General features: G+C 45.4%; 1 protein-coding gene across 1 annotated transcript in view; it reads left to right on the top strand.

Moving 5' to 3' along the window:
* Nucleotides 1-3,704: 3,704 nt before the first annotated feature.
* Nucleotides 3,705-20,371, top strand: part of SLC22A2 (solute carrier family 22 member 2) — a 31,061-nt gene continuing 14,394 nt past the window's right edge. The window contains exons 1-7 of the mRNA XM_060167650.1: nucleotides 3,705-4,137; nucleotides 6,017-6,120; nucleotides 12,053-12,207; nucleotides 14,129-14,297; nucleotides 16,116-16,230; nucleotides 17,765-17,871; nucleotides 19,811-20,025. Coding sequence (XP_060023633.1) covers nucleotides 3,727-4,137; nucleotides 6,017-6,120; nucleotides 12,053-12,207; nucleotides 14,129-14,297; nucleotides 16,116-16,230; nucleotides 17,765-17,871; nucleotides 19,811-20,025 — 1,276 coding nt within the window. The 5' untranslated portion in view covers nucleotides 3,705-3,726. The remainder of the gene's footprint in view (nucleotides 4,138-6,016; nucleotides 6,121-12,052; nucleotides 12,208-14,128; nucleotides 14,298-16,115; nucleotides 16,231-17,764; nucleotides 17,872-19,810; nucleotides 20,026-20,371) is intronic.

Consider the following 20,371-nt stretch of genomic DNA (forward strand, 5'->3'; position numbering starts at 1 on the left):
AGTCATGTGTCTACTGCCTAAACGCTAGCTTGTTCCTGGGTGGGACTCACAGTTCTAGCTGCCCACCTGTTCTCTGGTGGGGAGAGCTCAGAAGTCAGCCTGGGCACAACTGGCCTTCCTTGGTGCTTCCAGAACATAGCATCTGGGGACAATATTTATTTACATTACAAAAGAACCTGATAGAAGATTGAGAAATACTTCCAACACTCATTACAATGAATCATCCGATTATATGGATGAAGTGATCGTTCAGCATTGGATCAGATTAGCCTCTCGCCACACTCCTGAGTGTGTAAGCGGCCCCACAAAGGAAGTGGTCGGTGCACAGGAGACCAGACTCAGGTTGTAAGCCTGGAGGTTCCCCTCCACTCCATCCCCTCCCTCTCTGGGGTTTTTCACTCGCCGCCTGTGCGGCTTTGCTGTAGGGTCTGTCACCTCAGGAGGATGGGTTTTATTGTGGCCGTGCTGTGGGCTTTGCTCCTGTGCTGGTATTTCAATGCAAAAGTGTCAAATGACCAGGCAACCGATTGCCGTAAGTGATCTGAGGTCTTGCCTTCTTATCTGATCATTTACTGTAAGTGATTCACAGTGAGTTTCAACATCACTTCTCCCTGGCAAACGACACTCTTCTTGCCCCTCACCTGGTGCTCTCTTGCAGATGGCATTGAAGATCTGGTGTCTTGAAGTGGACCGTTTCAACGAGTCAAATCCAGGGTGCAGGTGTTTATACAATTTCCTAGTAAGGGGCAGTGAGGACCACCTGGGTCCCTGGAATAGGTGTTTTAGGACCTGGGTCACTTTTTAACTCGCCTCGTCCCACATCACTTCTGGTCAATGCCAGAAGGCAGGGGAGGTGTGGGGACACCCCTGCCTCAGGTCTGACTCATCCTTAGCTGGCTGGCTGACACTGAGGAAGTCCCTAAACCACTCTGACCCTCAAGTGTCCTCTTCTGTAAATAGGGGCACTCACACCTGCCCCATGGGGATGGTCTCTGGATTACAGGAGAGACACGGTTCCTCCAAGGCTCCTTGGAGCAGAATACACGCTCAGCAGACGTGAGTCGCCTTCTTTCCTCCCTTCCTCCCTGTCACGGTCTCTGCCACCTGCCGGTCCTCCTCTGGTTCCCGCCATAGGCACCTGGGATCAGAGAAGAGGCTGGAGGTGGAAGTCAGGGAGTAAGACCGAAGCCCCAGCTGGCCATGCTGCACTCCTGGAAGGAACCATAGACCGCCCCAGTCTCCCCGCGTCAGCCACAGCAATGCACAGACCTCTATTGTGTGATGGGGTGTCACCTCGGGCAGTCAGGAGTCTTGTTCTGGTAGTTTTCTGGAGGCAAGAACTAGGCCATTAGGTTGAGGGCACGTGAACAGGCATATAGAAGATGAATTTGTCCATCAACAGGGAATGTCGGGCAGTGAAGCTGGCAGCCTCCCAGGTCCAGTGGCTGTGCGTTGAGGATCCTGTCGAGGGATCCACACATTTGACAGAGGTGGGATGAGGTGATACCTGGTCCTGCCGATTGTTTCCAACTGGGGAATAATGTCCAGGGTGCTCAGCAACCTTGTTCAGAGGACAAAATCACACTGTGGAATCGCAGACAGCAACTCTTAAGGCAGTGTCTCGTCTTACGGAGCTATGGGATTATTTTAAGAGACAATGTGATTTGGGGCTAACAAGAGACTGATAAAAAAGTAAAAACCTTAAGAAAAGAGGAATGAGACATCCATTAGGGTCACTGAAAAGCTTCAGCTTATCCCTGGGAATCTCGAGAGAGCAGGCTTTCGTTGGGACTTTTGATGGTATTTTGTTGGGACCACTGGTATTTCTGGCTTGCTGCTTCTCCAGCACCCAGTGTGGGTTGTGAGCAGGAAAACCGCCCACTGTGTCACTCTCTGGGCCCAGAGGTCCCCGCCCAGGCTTCCTTGTCTCCACTCTTCAGTGTGTCCTGGCAATTGTCTTATATGCAGCATGCTGGGGTTTTAGTTGTGCTCAGCGGGAAGAAAAAGGAGAAGTCCATCTATTCCATTTTCCTGGAAATGGAAGTTAGAGGTATGTTTCTCTTGCTTGATATCACCATATCTTTTTGCTGGTTGGCATTATTTATCTGTCCTTTATGTTATTAATGATTTTTCATCTTTATCTGAAAAATCTCTCTGCCTCTAGAGAGCTCCAGAGCAAAGAACCGGAACTCGTCTTCAGATTCAGGGAACCGGCCGTGGCCTCATCTCTCTGGAAATCCTTCCTGTTACCTGCCACCCAAGATGGCTGTGGGACGAGCCTCAGCTTTCGGGGGCTGGCGTTTTTAGTCTGTGACAGTTTATTATCTCAGAAGCCGAGACCCCTGCTCACCACGGCCCACCCTTGGCCTTGGCCGGTCCTGGTACAGTCAGCAATTTAATCCAGTTCTCATTTATTTTGTTTTGTTTCAGCCCACTGACTAGTCAGCAGGTAGAGTTGCATGCATGACTCTGTGCCAGAAATACTCCCCCAGCTCCTGGTTCTATAGAATCTGAACCCATGAACTCAGACTGGGGCTGGGGGGCAGCAGGAGTCCCCCCACGCTGCTACCACCGAGCAGAGAACCCCCAGGAGCCTGACAGAGCCCGGAAGAGGTTGACAAGGTCCCCAGAGGCACCCTGGTTCTTGCTTTTTTAAGAAAACAAAGTTTGCAGCTGCAATGGGGAGGAAGACTTCTGTGGGTCACTACTTTTCAACCCATGCTGTTCTACCCACAGGAAAACAGACCCCAACGGAAAAAAAGAAGAAAACAGGATTAAATTTCTGGTATTTTAATATGCAGATATATCAGCAGGCCACCTTCCTGATGTGATAGCTGCCCGCCGCAGTGAGGATCCTTTCCCCACCAGGAAAGATGTTTGCCTGTTTCCCTTGTGTTTGGACGCAGCCAATACCATCCTGAAGAGCCCCTCCACCCCTGACCACAGGCAGAAATGACTAAGACCAAAAAACAGCAGAATGAGACCACTCCTGCCTGCATTACACTTGACCTACATGTGTGGAGAACATTTTATCCTTGCCTCACAAACAGGTCAAGGGGTTCCAGGGTTCAAAGGCAAGAATGCCAAATTGTCATTCTTTAAAGAGCAGAATTATAAAATCCTGGAAAAATCAAAACAAACAGCCCCAGCACGTACCCCGCGTGCCCTGGCCGCTGTTTGTAGAAAAAGCACAACGATAGAATTTGCAAACCATCTTGAATCCAGACAAGAGCTCTGACCGGGAGACCACGATTCGCATCGTACTCAGCAAGCGAGGCCAACATTGTGTGCGTTTCCCCGCAACACCTTAGCTAAAAGGTTGGCTGTGTGAGTGAGATATGAATATATTCATTTCCTGGACGCTCAGTTTACTACAGAAGATCAACAGGGCTGTGATATGTGAAAGTGCTCGGATTTCTCCCCGTGTGGTACAGAGGAAGGGTTGTTTGTGACGCCAGCATGAGGTAGGGACCCACTCACTGGAGGGATGCTACAATAAATACAGCATCTTGCCCTGTGACTTGCTCGGGGAATTTCGGAGTGGAAGGGGAAGTGCATGGCTGGGAGTTGGTCTGACCAGTTAAGGTCTGGACCAAAGGCTGGTCGCTTTCTAAAATAAACTCACCCTTTGACTTTTGGTCGGGGTTGTGCTGAGCTGGGCCCAACCTTGCTCAGTGGCGTCTGAGCAGCGCAGGAGACAGCACTGGGACTTCTCTCCCCAGAATAATGCCGACGATGGACGACATCCTAGAACACATAGGGGAATTCAACTTTTTCCAGAAACAGACATTTCTCTTCCTCGCTCTGCTCTCTGCCGCCTTCACCCCCATCTACGTGGGCATCGTCTTCCTGGCCTTCACCCCGGACCACCGCTGCCGGAGCCCCGGGGTGCCCGAGCTGAGCCGTCGATGCGGCTGGAGCCTGGCCGAGGAGCTCAACTACACGGTGCCGGGCCCCGGGCCCGAGGGCCAGGCCTTCCCCCGCCAGTGCCGCCGCTATGAGGTGGACTGGAACCAGAGTGCCCTCGGCTGCGTGGACCCGCTGGCCGGCCTGGCCGCCAACAGCAGCCTCCTGCCTCTGGGCCCCTGTCGGCACGGCTGGGTGTACGACACGCCCGGCTCCTCCATCGTGACCGAGGTAGGCGATCGTGGGACTTAGAAGGGATGGAGAAAGCAGAGAGTGCAGTTTTTCTTAAGGATGAACCCAGGGAGGGCCAGGTGTGCTCTTTGGACTCAAAGTATCTTATAAAAAATAAACAAACAAACAAATTAATTAATTAAATAAAATAAAATCCTAGTTTTCAAGGAAACATACAGCCTCTTATCTGTCTGGAGTTTGAGCAGGTGAGTTTAAGCTTCACATTCTGACAATAATGATTGTAGTGTATGCAAGTCTCAGCGGTAAGAAGCAAGCAAAAACATCAGAATTCCTGGGAATTATGCCAGGAAAGGGAACATTCTCAAGCCTCCTCTTTTTCTGGAGGCCCTGACTTCCCCTCCACTCTGCCATGGTACAGATGGACACCCGACACCTCATGGAACTCACCTGAACGGGTGCCTTATTGTGATACAGTGTACTTTTCTCTCGATAGCTAATTGTTTTCTCTTCAATTTGCTCGAAGTATCCGTATCAAACCATCTGGGGTTGGAGCTTATGCTATGGGACTATTATTTTATTAAAAACTACACTTGGCATTAACATCTAATCATGAGGCCTCTTTTCAATAGATAGAAAGAAAAAATGGAGACTTGCTGTTTTAAAATGTTTTCTTGGAATATAGTTGATCTACAATGTTGTGTGAGTTTCAGGTGTACAGCAAAGTGAATCAGTTATACATATACATATATCCACTCTTTTTTACATTCATTCTTTTCCCATATAGGCCATTATTACAGAGTATTGAGTAGCGTTCCCTGTGCTATACAGTAAGTCCTTATTAGTTGTCTATTTTATGTATAGTAGTAAGACTTGCTTTTATTGGAGACAAAGCAAAATGGGGGGATAAAATTATTCTGCAAATACAAAGAGAGCCAGGTGCCTGGCTTAACTTAAAAGGACCGCTTGGATGACGTGAAGATATTCTGTACAGGCGTTCAGGTAGAAGAGCCATTTGAAGGATCTAAAACGGTCTGATAGTTACATGAAATGTGGAGGAGTGAAGATTTAACACCATAAAATTTTTTTTTTCTTCTACACTGATTCTTTTTTTCCAGCCTCCATTGGCTTAGCATGCCTGTGATTTTTTATTAAACAAAATCATTAAAAAGTAGAAATAATGTTTAACCAAGTATCTGGGCATCCTGTGATTCAGTCAAGTTGACCCATGAAATTAACCATCACAGGAAGCCACCTGCTTCTTAAGGCCTGGACCCAGAAAATAGCAAAGTATAACTTCCAGCACATTCTGTTGGTCAAGTACCATCAACTTTTAAGAGGCTTTTGCAGCGTGGTTCATCTCATTGTTCATACAGAGAGGGGAGACTGAGGCCCAGAGCAGAGAAAAATTTTGCCCAAGGCCACAAAGTGAGAGAGTTCGTCCTTAGCCCTAGAAAGGGGTTTTCTCCCGACCTCCAGGCCAGCACCTGTGGCTCCCCAGCATCACCTCCTGTTCCAAGTGAGGACAAAGGTAACAGCCATTAGCAAGATGCTAATTTAAAGAGACACTGAACAGCCTGGCTCCCTTAGGGCAATGCTTGTATGTGTCCACACACCTATTTAATAAAATTACAGAAAGAAATGGTTTGTGCATAAGTAATTACCCAATTTCAGCTCATTTAGCCAAAACAGAGTTCAGCCTGATGACATACTGCCAGATGGAATGCTAAACAGACTGCAGGACAAATCTTCGGGGTTGTGTAAAGAAAATTAACACAAGCAAGAAAAGAGTTGGTTTATTGTCATCCAGTCACATCAGTGCCATGCAAGGAATACCTCCTGAGTTCCCTGGGTTGAGCTGTGTCTAACAGAATTTTGTTTTCTTTCCCTCCCAACCCGGGACACCCCTGGCCCCTCGCAGTTTAACCTAGTGTGTACCAACTCCTGGATGCTGGACCTGTTTCAGTCGGCTGTGAATGTAGGATTTTTTATCGGTTCTGTGGGTATCGGCTACATAGCAGACAGGTAGGTACAGCACAAAAGTGGTGGCATGTAAGAAGTCCAAGGAGAACGCTTGGGTTCACCTGCCCCTGCTTGAATACCCTCCATTCCCAGAGCACACAGGCCACACTTTCCTGAATTGTCGTGACGGTCTTAGATTTCCTTTACAGCTTTGATAAGCATGACCAATGTCTTTATTTTCTAATTCTCTTGGATCGCAGAGGGATGTTTCAACACTGGGCAGCAGTGTTTCCTTGTGGGCTATCCAGAAGCTTAGAGTTAGAAGGGAGAGTGATAGAGGATTTCATCCCTTTTGTAATCCCAATTCTTTCTTTGGCCTCATGCCATCCACCTGGTCATGCATCTTCAGGGCCTCTGAGCTCTGTCCCGTCCTCCACTTGCCTCTCCTGTGCTGGAACCAGGTAGACTCTCCCTTCTGTTCATACCTGAGCCTGTGGCGTTGCAGGATTCCTGAACTGGGGCCCTGGGGCCAGATGTAATTATATGTATGGAACCTAAGATATAATTTGGTGAAAGGGAAACAGGGTCTCCACACTGGCAGAGGTAAATATCCACTTCCATACTGTCACGTCCCTGGAGAGAGATTAGGAGAGACCCCTCCACATGGAATGTACAGCAGGTGGTCCTCGTACATGGGTCCGTGTCTCCGGGAGCTAGTTTTCAGTGACTCATACTGATCGACCTGTTCCTATGTCTTTTAGTTATCCACTATTTTGTAATCCCAGGTTCACTGTGCTGGAAGTTCCTCATAAGGTGCATCTTTACTCTGTTGATGATCAATTAGACATTGTTAGGAGTCCCCCAAAGGGAAAGGAACAGAAAAGTTGGCTTTATACTTGATAAGCACCTTAGGTAATTTGGCCATCAGTGCTAATTATTTAATATTCCTAATATTGGCTGTTTATTGAGAATTTCCCATGTTTCAGGCACCGTGTGCAACATTTTGGACAGTATCCTCCTCTTTAACCATTAGTCACCTAGTGAGATAGTGCCATATAACTCTATAATAAATATACAATCTTTTATAATTTATTATACGCTATAACTATATGTATTTAATTCTGAAATAAGTGGTAAAGTAAATACATGTTATGCTTGTTCCTTCCCCAGCTATATCTTTGATACAGGTAAACCAAAGGCCGTGAGCTTAATATGAGATACAGACAGAACATTTTCTATGATGATACTACAGTCTGGATTAAAACTTGCAAGTGTGTTAAAGATTAATAAGGATGGCTGACTCAATCACACCCTCAGGGGCGTCTGAACTGTCACAGCCGGGGCCCCCTGTGGCAGCAGGAGGGAGGGAAGGTGACAGTGAAGGCGCTGGGTCACGAGGCGGCCCCGTGCATCACATCACTTCTGTAACTGTCTACTCAGCCTCCCTTCAAAGGCTCCTCCTGGGACGCTGTGTGGCAAAGAGGCTTGTGAGGTGCAGAGGAAGGCCGTTCGCTTTTACTTTTATTGCCACAGAACTGGCAATAAGGACGGTGGTTTGGAAATGACCCCTGAAGTCTTGAGAGGTGGCCTGACGAGGGTGGTCGGGAGTCCGCCCCGCCCCCCGCGTGTGGCGGTCTGGACCCCTGGCGCCCGGTTCCCTCTCCACTGGCTCTTCCAACGTAAGGAGCAGATTCTAACACTCAACTCGCCAGCACAGAAGTGAGCGAACAGGGGACTGAGTTTCACAGCTGGTTAAATGAATGAGTTGATTATTCCCATCCCGCTCAGAGTAGGAGACCGGTTATCATCCTCTTCCTGACTTAAAATCCCCGGTCAATTATCCATCTTCTTAGATGACCTCATTATTTTGTTCCTATTGTTGAAATCTCCCGTGTAAAGCTGACTACTCATTATTCTTCCCCCCAAAGCTGTGTACATCCCTCTATTTCTTTTTCTTAAACTGTCTGAAGTCTGGTTGGTTGCCGCCCGCTTCTCTTCGGTTTGTGTATGCAGGTAAGGGTGCGTAATAAGACAACCGCCCTACGGCTCCAAAAAGGACGCTCTCTATTGCACATTTAATGCCTATTACTGAATAATTGTCAGGTTTTATAGAATGGAACAAGAATCTCATGGAAACCCATCTGCTGCTACAGATTAAACCAACACTGAATAAAACAGATTGTCAGCTAGGAGGAATTTAAAACATATTGTTACTGAGCCCAAGCTCACTCTGCTTGCCGCTTGACAGGCCAATAAATCGGACACGAAGCGTTGAGACAAGGAACACGACTCCATTCGGAAAGCCAGCAGACCGAGAAGATGGCGGGCTGGGGTCCCCAGAATAACCATCTTATCGGGGTTTGGATGCCAGTTTCTCTTATAGAACAGAGAGGGGGAGGAGATGGGGAAGTAAAGTAAAAACACCAGAAGTTTTGCAAATGTCCCCTGGAATGGCCAGCCTCGGGGAGGGGATGGGTTCATTTCTTCTTCCTTGCAGCCATCGGCAGGTGGACAGGGTCCGGATGTTTCCCTGAACAAAGGCACTTTGGTTTAACATTCAGGCAGAGGGGCAGTTTCCCTGAGGCAGGCCATTATGTAGAGACAGGATCCTTTTAGTGGACAAAAACAGCAGAAAGCAAAGGTTAAAGTAGAAGAAACAGATCCAACATGTAGTCAGACCTGGTTCTCTCCTGTAACAATATGACCTAACAGCTGATGAAGGTGTCTTTTAGAAGAAAGCCAGGAGCACATTATGAGCAGGTTATAATAAGAATACCGAGCCTTACACCAAGTCAACTTTCAGAAGGTCATCTTTGCAAGTAGAAGGAGGGAGAGACGGGGGATATATGCTAGAGATTTTGAAGGTAAACCTTTTGTAAGATGTCTAATTTGTTTCATCATTCAAACCTCCTAAAGAATGATTTTCAGAATCACCTGACACCAAAAAAGTAATCTCTCACCAATTCAAGGTTTTTTTACTCTAATGGTCAGTAATTTAGTGTCAGGCTTGTAAATGTTTAACAACTGACTCTCTGAAGGAAAAAGCCTCAGTTTGCAGGGTTTGTTGATCTCCATGTTGTCAAGGCTCCCACGGTGGTCCATTTCAAGCTACCGAAGTGAGGTCACTGAACACAGAGTTGGCTAGAAAGATGCACCATTCTATGGTATTTCCACCATACAACTACAACAGATAGACGTAAAAAACTCCCTGAGCATAGACAATGGTCAAACACAGTAAAATAATTAGGAAGAGATAAGTTTTGCATATTTATTACACGTGCTTTTAACATAATTTACTTTATTGTAAGTGTGTACTGTCATTTTTAATAATGGCTGTGTTTAACAGTCAGCTCACAAATTTTCTGAAAGTCTATCCATCAGCTCGCAGGAGCCAGCACTGCACTGCCCAGATTTCACAGCGGAACAAGATCAAGGCAGAATCAAAGTCCCGGCGGGTCGCAGTCAAACTTACTCAACTCTGTGGAATCTTTCAAAACTAGCTCTCCCCTACTTACTATGCGCCAGTCATTTTACTGGGCATCCCTGTGTGTTACATTTCACTTAGGATCATAACAGCCTTTGAAAGGAGAGTTGATTATCCCGTTTGCCGATGAGGAAACGGAGGCTCAGTGAAATGAAAGCAGTGCTTCCCAAATGGTAACGTCCATAGTAACCACCTGGGGGTTTTGTTAGAATTATGATTCTGATCCAGTGGGTCTGGAGTGGGCCTGAGAGTCTGCATTTCTAACCACTCGACGGTGATGCTGTTAGCCCCAGACCTCAGTCTCAGTAGCAGGTAGCTAAAGGACTTCTGAAGCCAGCAGTCCTGGAGCTCACCCCATTCTCTTTTATTTGCTCTTCGTCTTTCATTTAACCACTTAAGTGGTTCTGTTGTGGGAGGGTAGGAAGGGGGTGAAGGTTCTCGAACCACTCTCCCAAATCTCCAGAATTTCTTCCAGCCCTGCCTCAGTGTGTTTTTTATTTAATTTAATTAAATTAATTTATTTATTTATTTTTGGCTGTGTTGGGTCTTTGTTGCTGTGCACAGGCTTTCTCTAGTTGCGGCGAGCAGGGGCTCCTCTTCGTTGTGGTGCGCGGGCTTCTCATTGCGGTGGCTTCTCTCGTTGCGGAGCACGGACTCTAGGTGTGCGGGCTTCAGTAGTTGTGGCACACGGGCTCAGTAGTTGTGGCTTGCAGGCTCTAGAGCACAGGCTCAGTAGTTGTGATGCACGGGCTTAGTTGCTCCTCACATGTGGGATATTCCCGGACCAGGGTTCGAACCCGTGTCCCCTGCATTGGCAAGCGAATTCTTAACCACTGTGCCACCAGGGAAGTCCCTGCCTTATTGTTTTAATAGCATTGTGTCTTTATGTGAACATGTCCCCTAGTGAAGCTGCTCTGCGTTGGTAGATTTGATTCTCTGAAGGCTTCCACGCACTGAGTTTCAGATGGTGAATGTTCCCTCTCATCCACCATGGGATTTTGTCCATATACTGGAACATGATTATGGTGCTTTGGGATTTGACTGAGTCAACTTTGGAAGTTGAAGAATTATCACTTCAGCACATACTTATAAATTCTTTGAGGGTAAAGGGAGAGGTTCAGGAAGAAAGGCTAAAACATTGTGCTGCATGACTTTGGAAGGCTGTGGATAAAAGTCCAGGGGGTACATGTTTACAGTGGGGAACCACTGACTGAGAATTTTACAATGATGTGGTCAAAACAGGGTTTTAAGAAGTTTAGCAGTTTCCATTAATTACTAATGAGACTGCTTGATCTTTAAATTTCAGATTTAGAGCATTAATAATCCCAAGTAATTGTTAACAATGTTGGGGATTCTTTTCAAGTGGTCAGTTAGTATTGAAATGGTCACTAGAGCACAAATTGCCTAAAGGAAGAGCGGCAATTAACAAATGTCCAGCCGCATCAAACGTGCACTGCTAATGACGTGGCAGCACTACTGACCTGCAGTTTGAAGTGGATAAACAAACAAAAATTAAAGAAAACATCGCTTTGCATGAAGAATTTTTAAAATATCCACTAACAGCTAGTTAGGGCGTCTTTTAGAACAAAACCAAGAGGACATGATGAAATGTGGAAAAAAGAGACTGAACTTCAAGTCAGCTTTCTGAGAGGCAGCTTTGCAAAGGGAGGGAGGGAGGGAGGGAGGGAGGAGGGCTGGGTGCGAAGCTCTTTAGGTGTAATACAGCACTTAATCCCCTGGTCAGGCTGAGTCAGATAGCTCTTCTCCAGATGAAGAAACAGAAAGGCCGCATAACTCGCCCGACATCCCAGTCAGCGGTAAGGCCAAGGTTAAACCCAGGTTCCCACGTTTCCGTCTACTCTGTGCACTGACACACTCTCCAGGTCCCTAAACCGATGGGACCCAAGTCTCAAATAAAATGTGCGGGAGCAATCCTGCTAAGGTACTCCATGGCAAAGGCCTATGGGATGGCAATAGGTGAGATGATGACAGCGCCACACAAAAGACCGTTGCCATGGAGACACACAAATACCATGAAGTCCAAAGGCAGTGTTGAAAATGGATGGGGAAATACATTGAACACGGAATTTTGTTTTTTCTAAAGCAAAAGCTCCTCAGTGGGCAGCTAGTTGAGACTGTTGGTGCAAAGGCCCAGCTCATGTGAAGACAGAAGCCCTAGACGGGCCCTTGGGGCATTCAGCGCTAGGTGGCCTGAAGAATCACCCCCTCCCCATGTACCCTCCACAGTGGGGGGGCTGAGAGGTGCTCCAGTCCGGGGTGAATGGACCTCACTGGGCTTCAAGTTTATACATAGTGCCCTGGTGCAAAGTCCTGATGGAACTGACCTGAAGCCAGGGATTCTCTTGGTGGGTATCAGTCTGTACCTCCTGAATGTCCATCATTCAGAGATAACCTCCACTTTAGTTTAGAGTTCCATAACTTCCGTGAATTTTCTACAACCCTCATGAATCTAATCTAATTCCATTCCCTCTCTTTGTTTTCTCCTTGCAGGTTTGGTCGTAAGCTCTGCCTCTTGATTACAATCCTCATAAATGCTTCATCTGGAGTTCTCATGGCTATTTCCCCAAACTATACATGGATGCTAATTTTTCGCTTGATCCAAGGACTGGTCAGCAAGGCAGGCTGGTTAATAGGGTACATCCTGAGTAAGAACGCTTGTGATTCTAGCTGTGGGGGACACTGCTGGCAAAACATAGTCAGTCACGTGTGGGTAGCTGCCCAGGAAAATGGACTCAGCTTCAAGACAATGTTGAAAGATTTTTTTTCTGTATCAAAAGAATTTCTGAAATCTTTTCAGTAAACTCATTCTGCATTCCTCCTAGAAAGAAAACAATGAAGCAGGAATGAGAGTAAACATCATGCCATCCAAACTCTTATATAACTCTTCAGGAATTTTTGTTTTCTGTGCCCTGGGGTGTACCATAGAGAGGAAATCTAGCCCACCAGGCTTTACAGAGAGAAAATTCATTGATGAGAATATATTAGATTTATAAGGGGCTTTATTAATTTGAGTACATCCATTCCAGCAAACCACAGTTATCCTCAATGTATATGCAAGGAAACCAAGGATAGAAGTACTGTGGTCAATCCCGGTTCCTCAGCGAGCCATTTGTAGGACCAGGAATATCATTTACATCCTACTCATTAGGAGCCAGGGTTATGCTTAAGTTCCATGGATTATAAGAGAATATTTGAATTATAACAGCAGAGCATCTGTAAATTAATATTAAGGAGAATTACCACCATAATTAGATCTTGGGAATTCACTCCATCGTTGCTTGCCCTTCTGCTACATTCAAATAGCAACCACACCAAGGGAAATGGACACTGAAATTAAAAGAATATTAATCAACCTTTCATTTTGCACAGGAGAACTAGAATATGTGTGCTTAAAATTTGACCCAGTAAAGTTAATTTGGGGGATTCTATGAGATGAAGAGGAGATGATGCCTAACACTCTCAGGTGCCTGTCATGGTCGTCACCTGATCTATGTCTGGGCAACAAAGGAGTTAATGTACGCAGTTATTCGAAGAGAAATTTGGTTTCTCATACACGTGACATGGAGAAATTTGAATTTAAGTTTCATCCTCCCATTAATTTCTTCTCCAGTCCCTCTGGATGTCCTTAAGGTGCACCTGTCATTCACCCTCTTTCTACCTGCTACCCCAAGACCTCATCCATGACCCCAGCCACTTTGAAAGACAGACATTTCTATTTATTAAGCATGTACATAATTTTGTCTGTCATTTTTTAAATGCTTTTGGATAATTCACAGTGATTTATAGAAATAATTTTCGAGTGCACTTCTATTTGGTTTACAAATAGTTGAAGTCTTTCACATGATTACCAAACATTTAAAGCAAAACTCTGTGGTTCATGGAATATCTAGAATCTCAATTCTAGAATGTCTATAATATAAAAATGACTATTTCGTAAATCCATGTATCCCAGACTTCATACTCCTGCCATGCTGTAGTCATGGGATCGGATAAGGCTGATTACTATACCACGTGCCGTGTTATGCTCATACACCAGCTCCTGGAAAATAAAAAGCCTGATTCATAGTGTTTTCCAATTTCTAAGTTGTAAATACTCCCACCATGACTGCTTTTAAGATACCAATGGGTTAAAAACCAGCTTGCAAAATTCCTGAAAATTTAAAAATCAGTTCTTGCAAGCCAGTACTAGCTGACTCCAGTCAGCTTGGAACCCCACCACCAGGTTTCCAAGCCATTTAAACACATTAACAGGATTGCCAAGAAAATGTTTAACTCATGTAAGAGGGCAAGTTATATTGAGCTATTCATTTACGTGAAAATCATCTCTGCTCTAAAGTCAATGTTTACCCCATGTAATATGGGATTATAAGATTTTACATTAATTAACACAACAGCAGTAATTATAATAAAATAGGTCCCAAAGAACATTTAAAAGTTTTCAGAGAGCTGTATAGAAAATTCTAGAACTTGGACTACTTTTTGTGTTGGCATTCTAGTTTCCCCATAGTTAGACAGCCAACTCCCTGTTGTACTGACTTGCGTTGACCCTTTGGGTTCTCTCTGCAGTTACAGAATTTGTTGGGCTGAGCTACCGGAGAACAGTGGGGATTCTTTACCAAGTGGCCTTCACGGTTGGGCTCCTGGTGCTTGCTGGGGTGGCATACGTACTTCCGCACTGGAGGTGGCTGCAGTTCACAGTGACTCTGCCCAACTTCTGCTTCTTGCTCTATTACTGGTAAGTCCCTGTGGAAGCAAGAGGAGATAGACTGAAATATTTTATTTAGCTAAAAAGACTGTCTTCCCCAATGCACGCCATCCTTCGAATCTAAGATATCCTTCACTCTTCTGTTTCACAGGAAACCCAGGTCCGTGTTTCAGGGATAAAAATCATAAGCTTTAATCTGTCTTCCCCTCTGGAAATCAGATGTTCTTTCACTTTGAACTTAAGAGTTTTATGACTTGGATCTCACATTTTTCACTTTATTTTTGTGGTGTTTAAAGTAGCTTCCAGTAGCCATGATACCCTTTAAAGAGACTGACAATACTATTGTTCTGATTCTGCCCCTCCTCAGAAGAAACTTCAGGATAGAGAAGGGGAAGTATGGCACTTCTGTCACCACTTCCAATACCATGCCCAAAGCAGACATCCCCAATCAATCACAGCAGTCTTTATCCCAGATAAGGCCAACATGGAACCCCAGAGAGACCATACCAATCAATCAGAGTTACCAGGGCAAGTGAAATATGTTTGTCACCCCTGCCCAAGGGAAACATGGAACACAGTAAAAACAGAAGAAACTATCAGAAACTCCTAATGCAAGCTTACCTGAGATAAAGCAAGAGGGATGCTAGATTATCAACCACATCTCTCTCCTATGAAAAAACCCACCTATTTAGCTCCTGGACATATCTACCTGTTCTTCCCATAGCTGTCTTGTCTAAGAATTAAACATCTCAACCCTTCCCAGGAAGCCTATTTCTCCTCCAAAAGCCGTTAAAACTCTGAGAGTGATCCTTAGTTTCATCCCTATATCCTTTCTACCCCCTTTATGTCTCTGAAACCATCCCTCTTTTCCCCTGTTCTCATTAGGAATCCATTATGTCTTGCCTGGATTTCTGGGTAGACTCATAACTGGTCTCTTTGGCATCAGCTTTCCCATCCTCTAATCCATGTTTCACACCGCATTGTAAAACTCCAGGCCCACCCCGTTACTCTCCTGCTTAAACGTCTTTCAGTAGTTTGATTCCCTTCAGAATAAAGACCTAGTGCTTTAGCATGACACAGAAGGCCCACCTATTATCCACGTTCTGACTCTTTCTGAAGCACTTCTTGACACTTTCACTCAATAGAGTCAAATTTAATTTTCTTACAATTCTACAAGCTCCACAGAAGAGTAGAAAATAGGTATTTGGGGTGTTTTGTTTTCTTCAGATAAATATTCAGAAGTGGGATTTCTGGATCATACAGTAGTTCTAATTTTTTTAGGGAACCTCCATACTGTTCTCCGTAGTGGCCACACCCATTTACATTCCCACCAATAGTGCACAAGGATTCCCTTTTCTCTACATCCTTGCCAACACTTATTTCTTGTCTTTTTGATAACAGCCATTTGGACAGGTGTGAGGTGATATCTTGTAGTTTTGATTTGCTTTTCCCTGATGATTAGTGATGTTGAGCATCTTCATGTGTTTGTTGGCCATCTGTATGTCTTCTTTGGAAAAATGTCTATTCAGATACTCTGCCCATTTTTAAATTGAATTGCTTGGTTTTCTGCTATTGGATTGCATGAGTTCTTTATATATTTTGGATATTAACCCTCTATCAGATACATGGTTTGCAAATATTCTCTCCCATTCAGTAGGCTGCTTTTTCATTTTGTGGATGGTTCCCTTGGCTGTGTAGCCCCTGCACAGTTTTATTTCCTTTGTAGATCCAACCAAACCTCACTGTGTAAGATCCCTCACAGAGATCTGCTATGACCCCTGGGGGTGGGTGTTCAGTAAGATTTTCCCTCCACTTAACAGCATTGATGACACTTTTTCTGTGCCCTAGGTGCGTACCTGAGTCTCCTAGGTGGTTGATCTCCCAGAACAAAGACGCTAAAGCCATGAAAATCATTAAGCACATCGCAAAGAAAAATGGAAAATCTCTGCCTACCTCTCTTCAGGTGAGCCAGCAGCTGAAGTATCAAATCAGGGAACAGTGAAAAGGAAGATTTGGGAAAACCGTGCATTGTCTCAATGGGGAGTGGCGGAAGCGGCCCACCCACCTTGTGCAACAGGACATTTCTGTTGTACTAAGATTTGTGGTTCCCTGGTAGAATATTTTAAACAGATGGAAAACAAAACTAAAGGAAGCCAAAAGCCTTTTAAAAGTCAAATGAGGCGCTTCTATCTTGTTCATCTCTCGACCATGTTGCCCCTTAGGCCCCGGTACTCGAAGTCTTGTTTGCCTGTGTGTCCATCAACATCCTCAGGGAGGGAGGTTTTCTCCAGAGGGAAGATTCTTCAAAAACAAATAATTTCTTAGAATTTTTAAAATGTTGGATAGAAGTTATCCCAAAATATTTTAAGCAACCCCTGCCTTCCTGAATAGAACAAATGACTGAAGTGTTCATTTTCTCTGCATTTAGTGTTTCGCCTTTAGTGGACCTCATCACATTTAATTTAAACCTTTCCATCTGACAAGGCTTGGAAAAGAGAATATCAAGCTTATTAGGAATTTATACTGAAATAAGAGTAAGTCATTTCTGATGAGGCTCTAAGATGAGTGACCTGTAAGAATTTGAGATTGACGTGGCATTTAGAGTGACGATTTGGGGGCTCAGAGCTCTTTTTTCTTCATTTCCTCTCTGGTTTCTGGGTGTTTGGAATATGTATTTTTTCCCAAGAATGACAGGCATAGCACTGATTCTTGGATTTCAGATCCTCTCAGAAACTGGCCAGGGAATAAGGCACATGTGGGTCACTGTCTCGCTCAAGGTCAGAGTTCACGTGAGGGTGGTAAGTCTGGTCACTGCTGGTCTCCTGGAGACTTCTTCCCCTTCTTCCTGGGTCTTTCACACAACATCACGTGTTGCTCCAGGAAGGAGACAGAGGGGAGTGGGTCTCACAAGGTTCTGCTTCCTGAACCCTGGAGATGAAATGTCCCCTCCACCACCTACTGTGTCACCTAGAGTAGGGCTTCTCAATTCTGTGCACGGGATCACCTGGGGACCTTGTGAACATGCAGATTCAGGTTCCATCTGTCTGGGCTGGGGCCTGAGATCTTTCATTCTAACGAGCTCCTGGTGATTCCATTGCTGGACTGAGTGCCAGGGTCCCAGATCACTCTCCTGACCTTTGGGCCACACACCAGTCCAGGTGTGCAGAGAGGGCGTGTCAATGCCCTCAGCCCTCAGGGCCACTGGGCTGGGCCTTGATGTTACTCCACCCGCTTTGCCAGCAGTATCCCTTTATATACGTGCCTGAGTTACCTCACTTCTCTGTAGCCCAGCTTCCTCTTCTGTGAAATGGGGTGAAAAACGTAGACCTAACTTGTAGGGTAGTTGTAATGATTAAACAAGCTAATGTGCGTGGAGGGCTTAGCTAGTCCTGGGCACGTTAAAAGCACTCAGCAAGTGTAAGGCATTATGTTCCCTGGATGACCCTGGGACGCCATCATGAAATATACAAAGCTGTTCCTATTTCTTCTATTCTTAGAGCCTCGGATCTGATGAGGAAGTTGGCGAGAAGTTGAATCCTTCGTTTCTCGACTTGGTCAGAACCCCTCAGATAAGGAAACACACTTTGATCTTGATGTACAACTGGTAAAGATTACTTTTCACTTTAAAATCCCTCCAAATTCTTTTAATCTGAATCATCCACATAAAGGGAGGGACCAAGAGTACCTTCAAAAGATAGCCTGGGGGCTTCCCTGGTGGCGCAGTGGTTGAGAGTCCGCCTGCGGATGCAGGGGACGCGGGTTCGTGCCCCGGTCCGGGAAGATCCCACATGCCGCGGAGCGGCTGGGCCCGTGAGCCGTGGCCGCTGAGCCTGCGCGTCCGGAGCCTGTGCTCCGCAACGGGAGAGGCCACAGCAGTGAGAGGCCCGCGTACCGCAAAAAAAAAAAAAACATAGCCTGGGTCTAGTTAGCATCAACAGTGGTTTGCAAGTAGTCTCATGTATAGGTGGTTTTCCTGAAATCATTTTTCTCAGGCAGATGTTGAAATCGGCTTACAGTCCCAACGCACAGATCACTACATTCTCAACCTTGGCTTTCCCTTAAGAATCACCTGGGAGATAGTAAAATGCCAAGGCCAGACCCTTCCCTGACAAGGATATGGATTTAATTGGTTGAGGGAAGGGCCCAGGAACCAATACTTTCAAAATCCTCCAGGTGATTCTAATATATAGCCAAACTGAGAACTATTGGTATAGATTAATTTTTTTCAATTGAAGTATAATTGATTTACAATATCGTGTTAGTTTCAGGTGTACAGCACAGCAATTCAGATATATATATGTGTATATATGTACATGTATATATTCTTCTTCAGATTCTCTTCCCTTATAGGTTATTACAAAATATTGAGTACAGTTCCCTGTGCTATACAGTAGGTCCTTGTGGTATAGATTAATTGATGATGAGTGTACATCTCTCCTGATTGTACAAGACCTTTTATTTTTCTTTTCTACCTGGAGAAAATAAATAAGTAAACTTCCCAAACAAGAATAAACCACAGGAACAGATGAACCGGTTTGCAGGGCAGAAATAGAGACACAGATGTAGAGAACAAATGTATGGATATCAAGGGGGGAAAGTGGCAGGGAGGGGTGGTGGTGGGATGAATTGGGAGATTGGGATTGACATATATACACTAATATGTATAAAATGGATAACTCATAAGAACCTGCTGTATAAAAAAATAAAACAAAGTTCAAAAATTAAAAAAAAAACAACGAATAAACCACAGGAATAATCCACTGGCTCCACAATCCAACAGCAAGCCTGACGGTCCTCACCGTGTGCAGGCTGCCCCAGAGCCCTGTGCCGCGGGCCCTGCAACAGCCTCCTTTGCTGCAGCAGGCTTCCCTTCACCAGGCGGCATCGCTGGGACGACTCACATCAGCTAAAGGAAGCATCACGGTCACTGACAAAAGCTAAGCTCATCAGGAATTAATCTAGCAACCTTCACAGTACTGCATGTAAAACGCATCAGGGAAATTTGGCTTCGTTATCCTTTCTTTTTCTGAGTAATTGTGATTCTTGCTAATCATCCTCATAATTTCCGTTACAGACAACGAACATTTTTAGCCAACAAAACTAGATCAAAATGTTGCTGTATCACGTCAGAAGATATATCATCCAAAGTGGGCCTGTACCCATTTGGGAATTTGGTACCCATTTGGTCTCCTGGGTTCCTAATATTTGGATTAAGTAGTCAATCCCTGCGATTTCTACTGCATTAGAAGGCCACAAAGAGAAAAAAATAATTAACAACCACTAAGAGCTTGATACAGTTTACTAAATAACTCTAGTAAGACATTTCTTCTTGCCTTTCAATGTGGTCAAGGAATGTTAGCCTAATTCTCCCCCTTTCCTGGTTCTGGGGTCACAGCCAGCCCCCGCAGTGGGTCAGATGGTGTTAAAACAATGGAAGAGAGGGAAAAGCAATAATAAGAGGACAAAAATAGGTGACCTACGATCAACCTTTCAGGGACCTGCTCCTGGCGCCCGGCTTGACCTGAGCTCTCCTTTTTGCTCAGGTTCACGAGCTCTGTCCTCTACCAGGGCCTCATCATGTACATGGGCCTCGCCGGGAGCAACATCTACCTGGACTTCCTCTACTCTGCCCTGGTCGAATTCCCGGCCGCCCTTATCATCCTTGTCACGATTGACCGCGTGGGTCGCCGTCATCCATGGGCGGCATCAAATATGGTGGCAGGAGCAGCCTGTTTGGCCTCGGTTTTTATCCCTGAGGGTAAGTGTCAGGCCAAGCTGGGGTCTTGTCTTCCAAGGCCCTGAGAAGAGGCGGTATTACAGCCCTTTGAGAGAAAGACCCTGTCATTTAACATCCAAGTCAATTTGGAAAGAATGAACAAAATACCTGGGACCTTCCTGAGTGAAGCCACATGGCAACTCTGCCTTTAAGAACAGTGGCACCCAGTGGTTGCCTGATGTAATATAATAACACCCAGTGGTTCTTTGATGTAATATAACAAGAGAGGCTAGGAGGACCCATGCCACAGGCCATCGAGCTGGCCCAGAGCAGGGGTTAGAAGACCACAGAGAGAAAAATGTTATTTTGGGGGGGTGTATGCTATTTC

Source organism: Lagenorhynchus albirostris, chromosome 12 (assembly GCF_949774975.1).
Source record: "Lagenorhynchus albirostris chromosome 12, mLagAlb1.1, whole genome shotgun sequence".
NCBI classification, from domain to species: Eukaryota; Metazoa; Chordata; class Mammalia; order Artiodactyla; family Delphinidae; genus Lagenorhynchus; species Lagenorhynchus albirostris.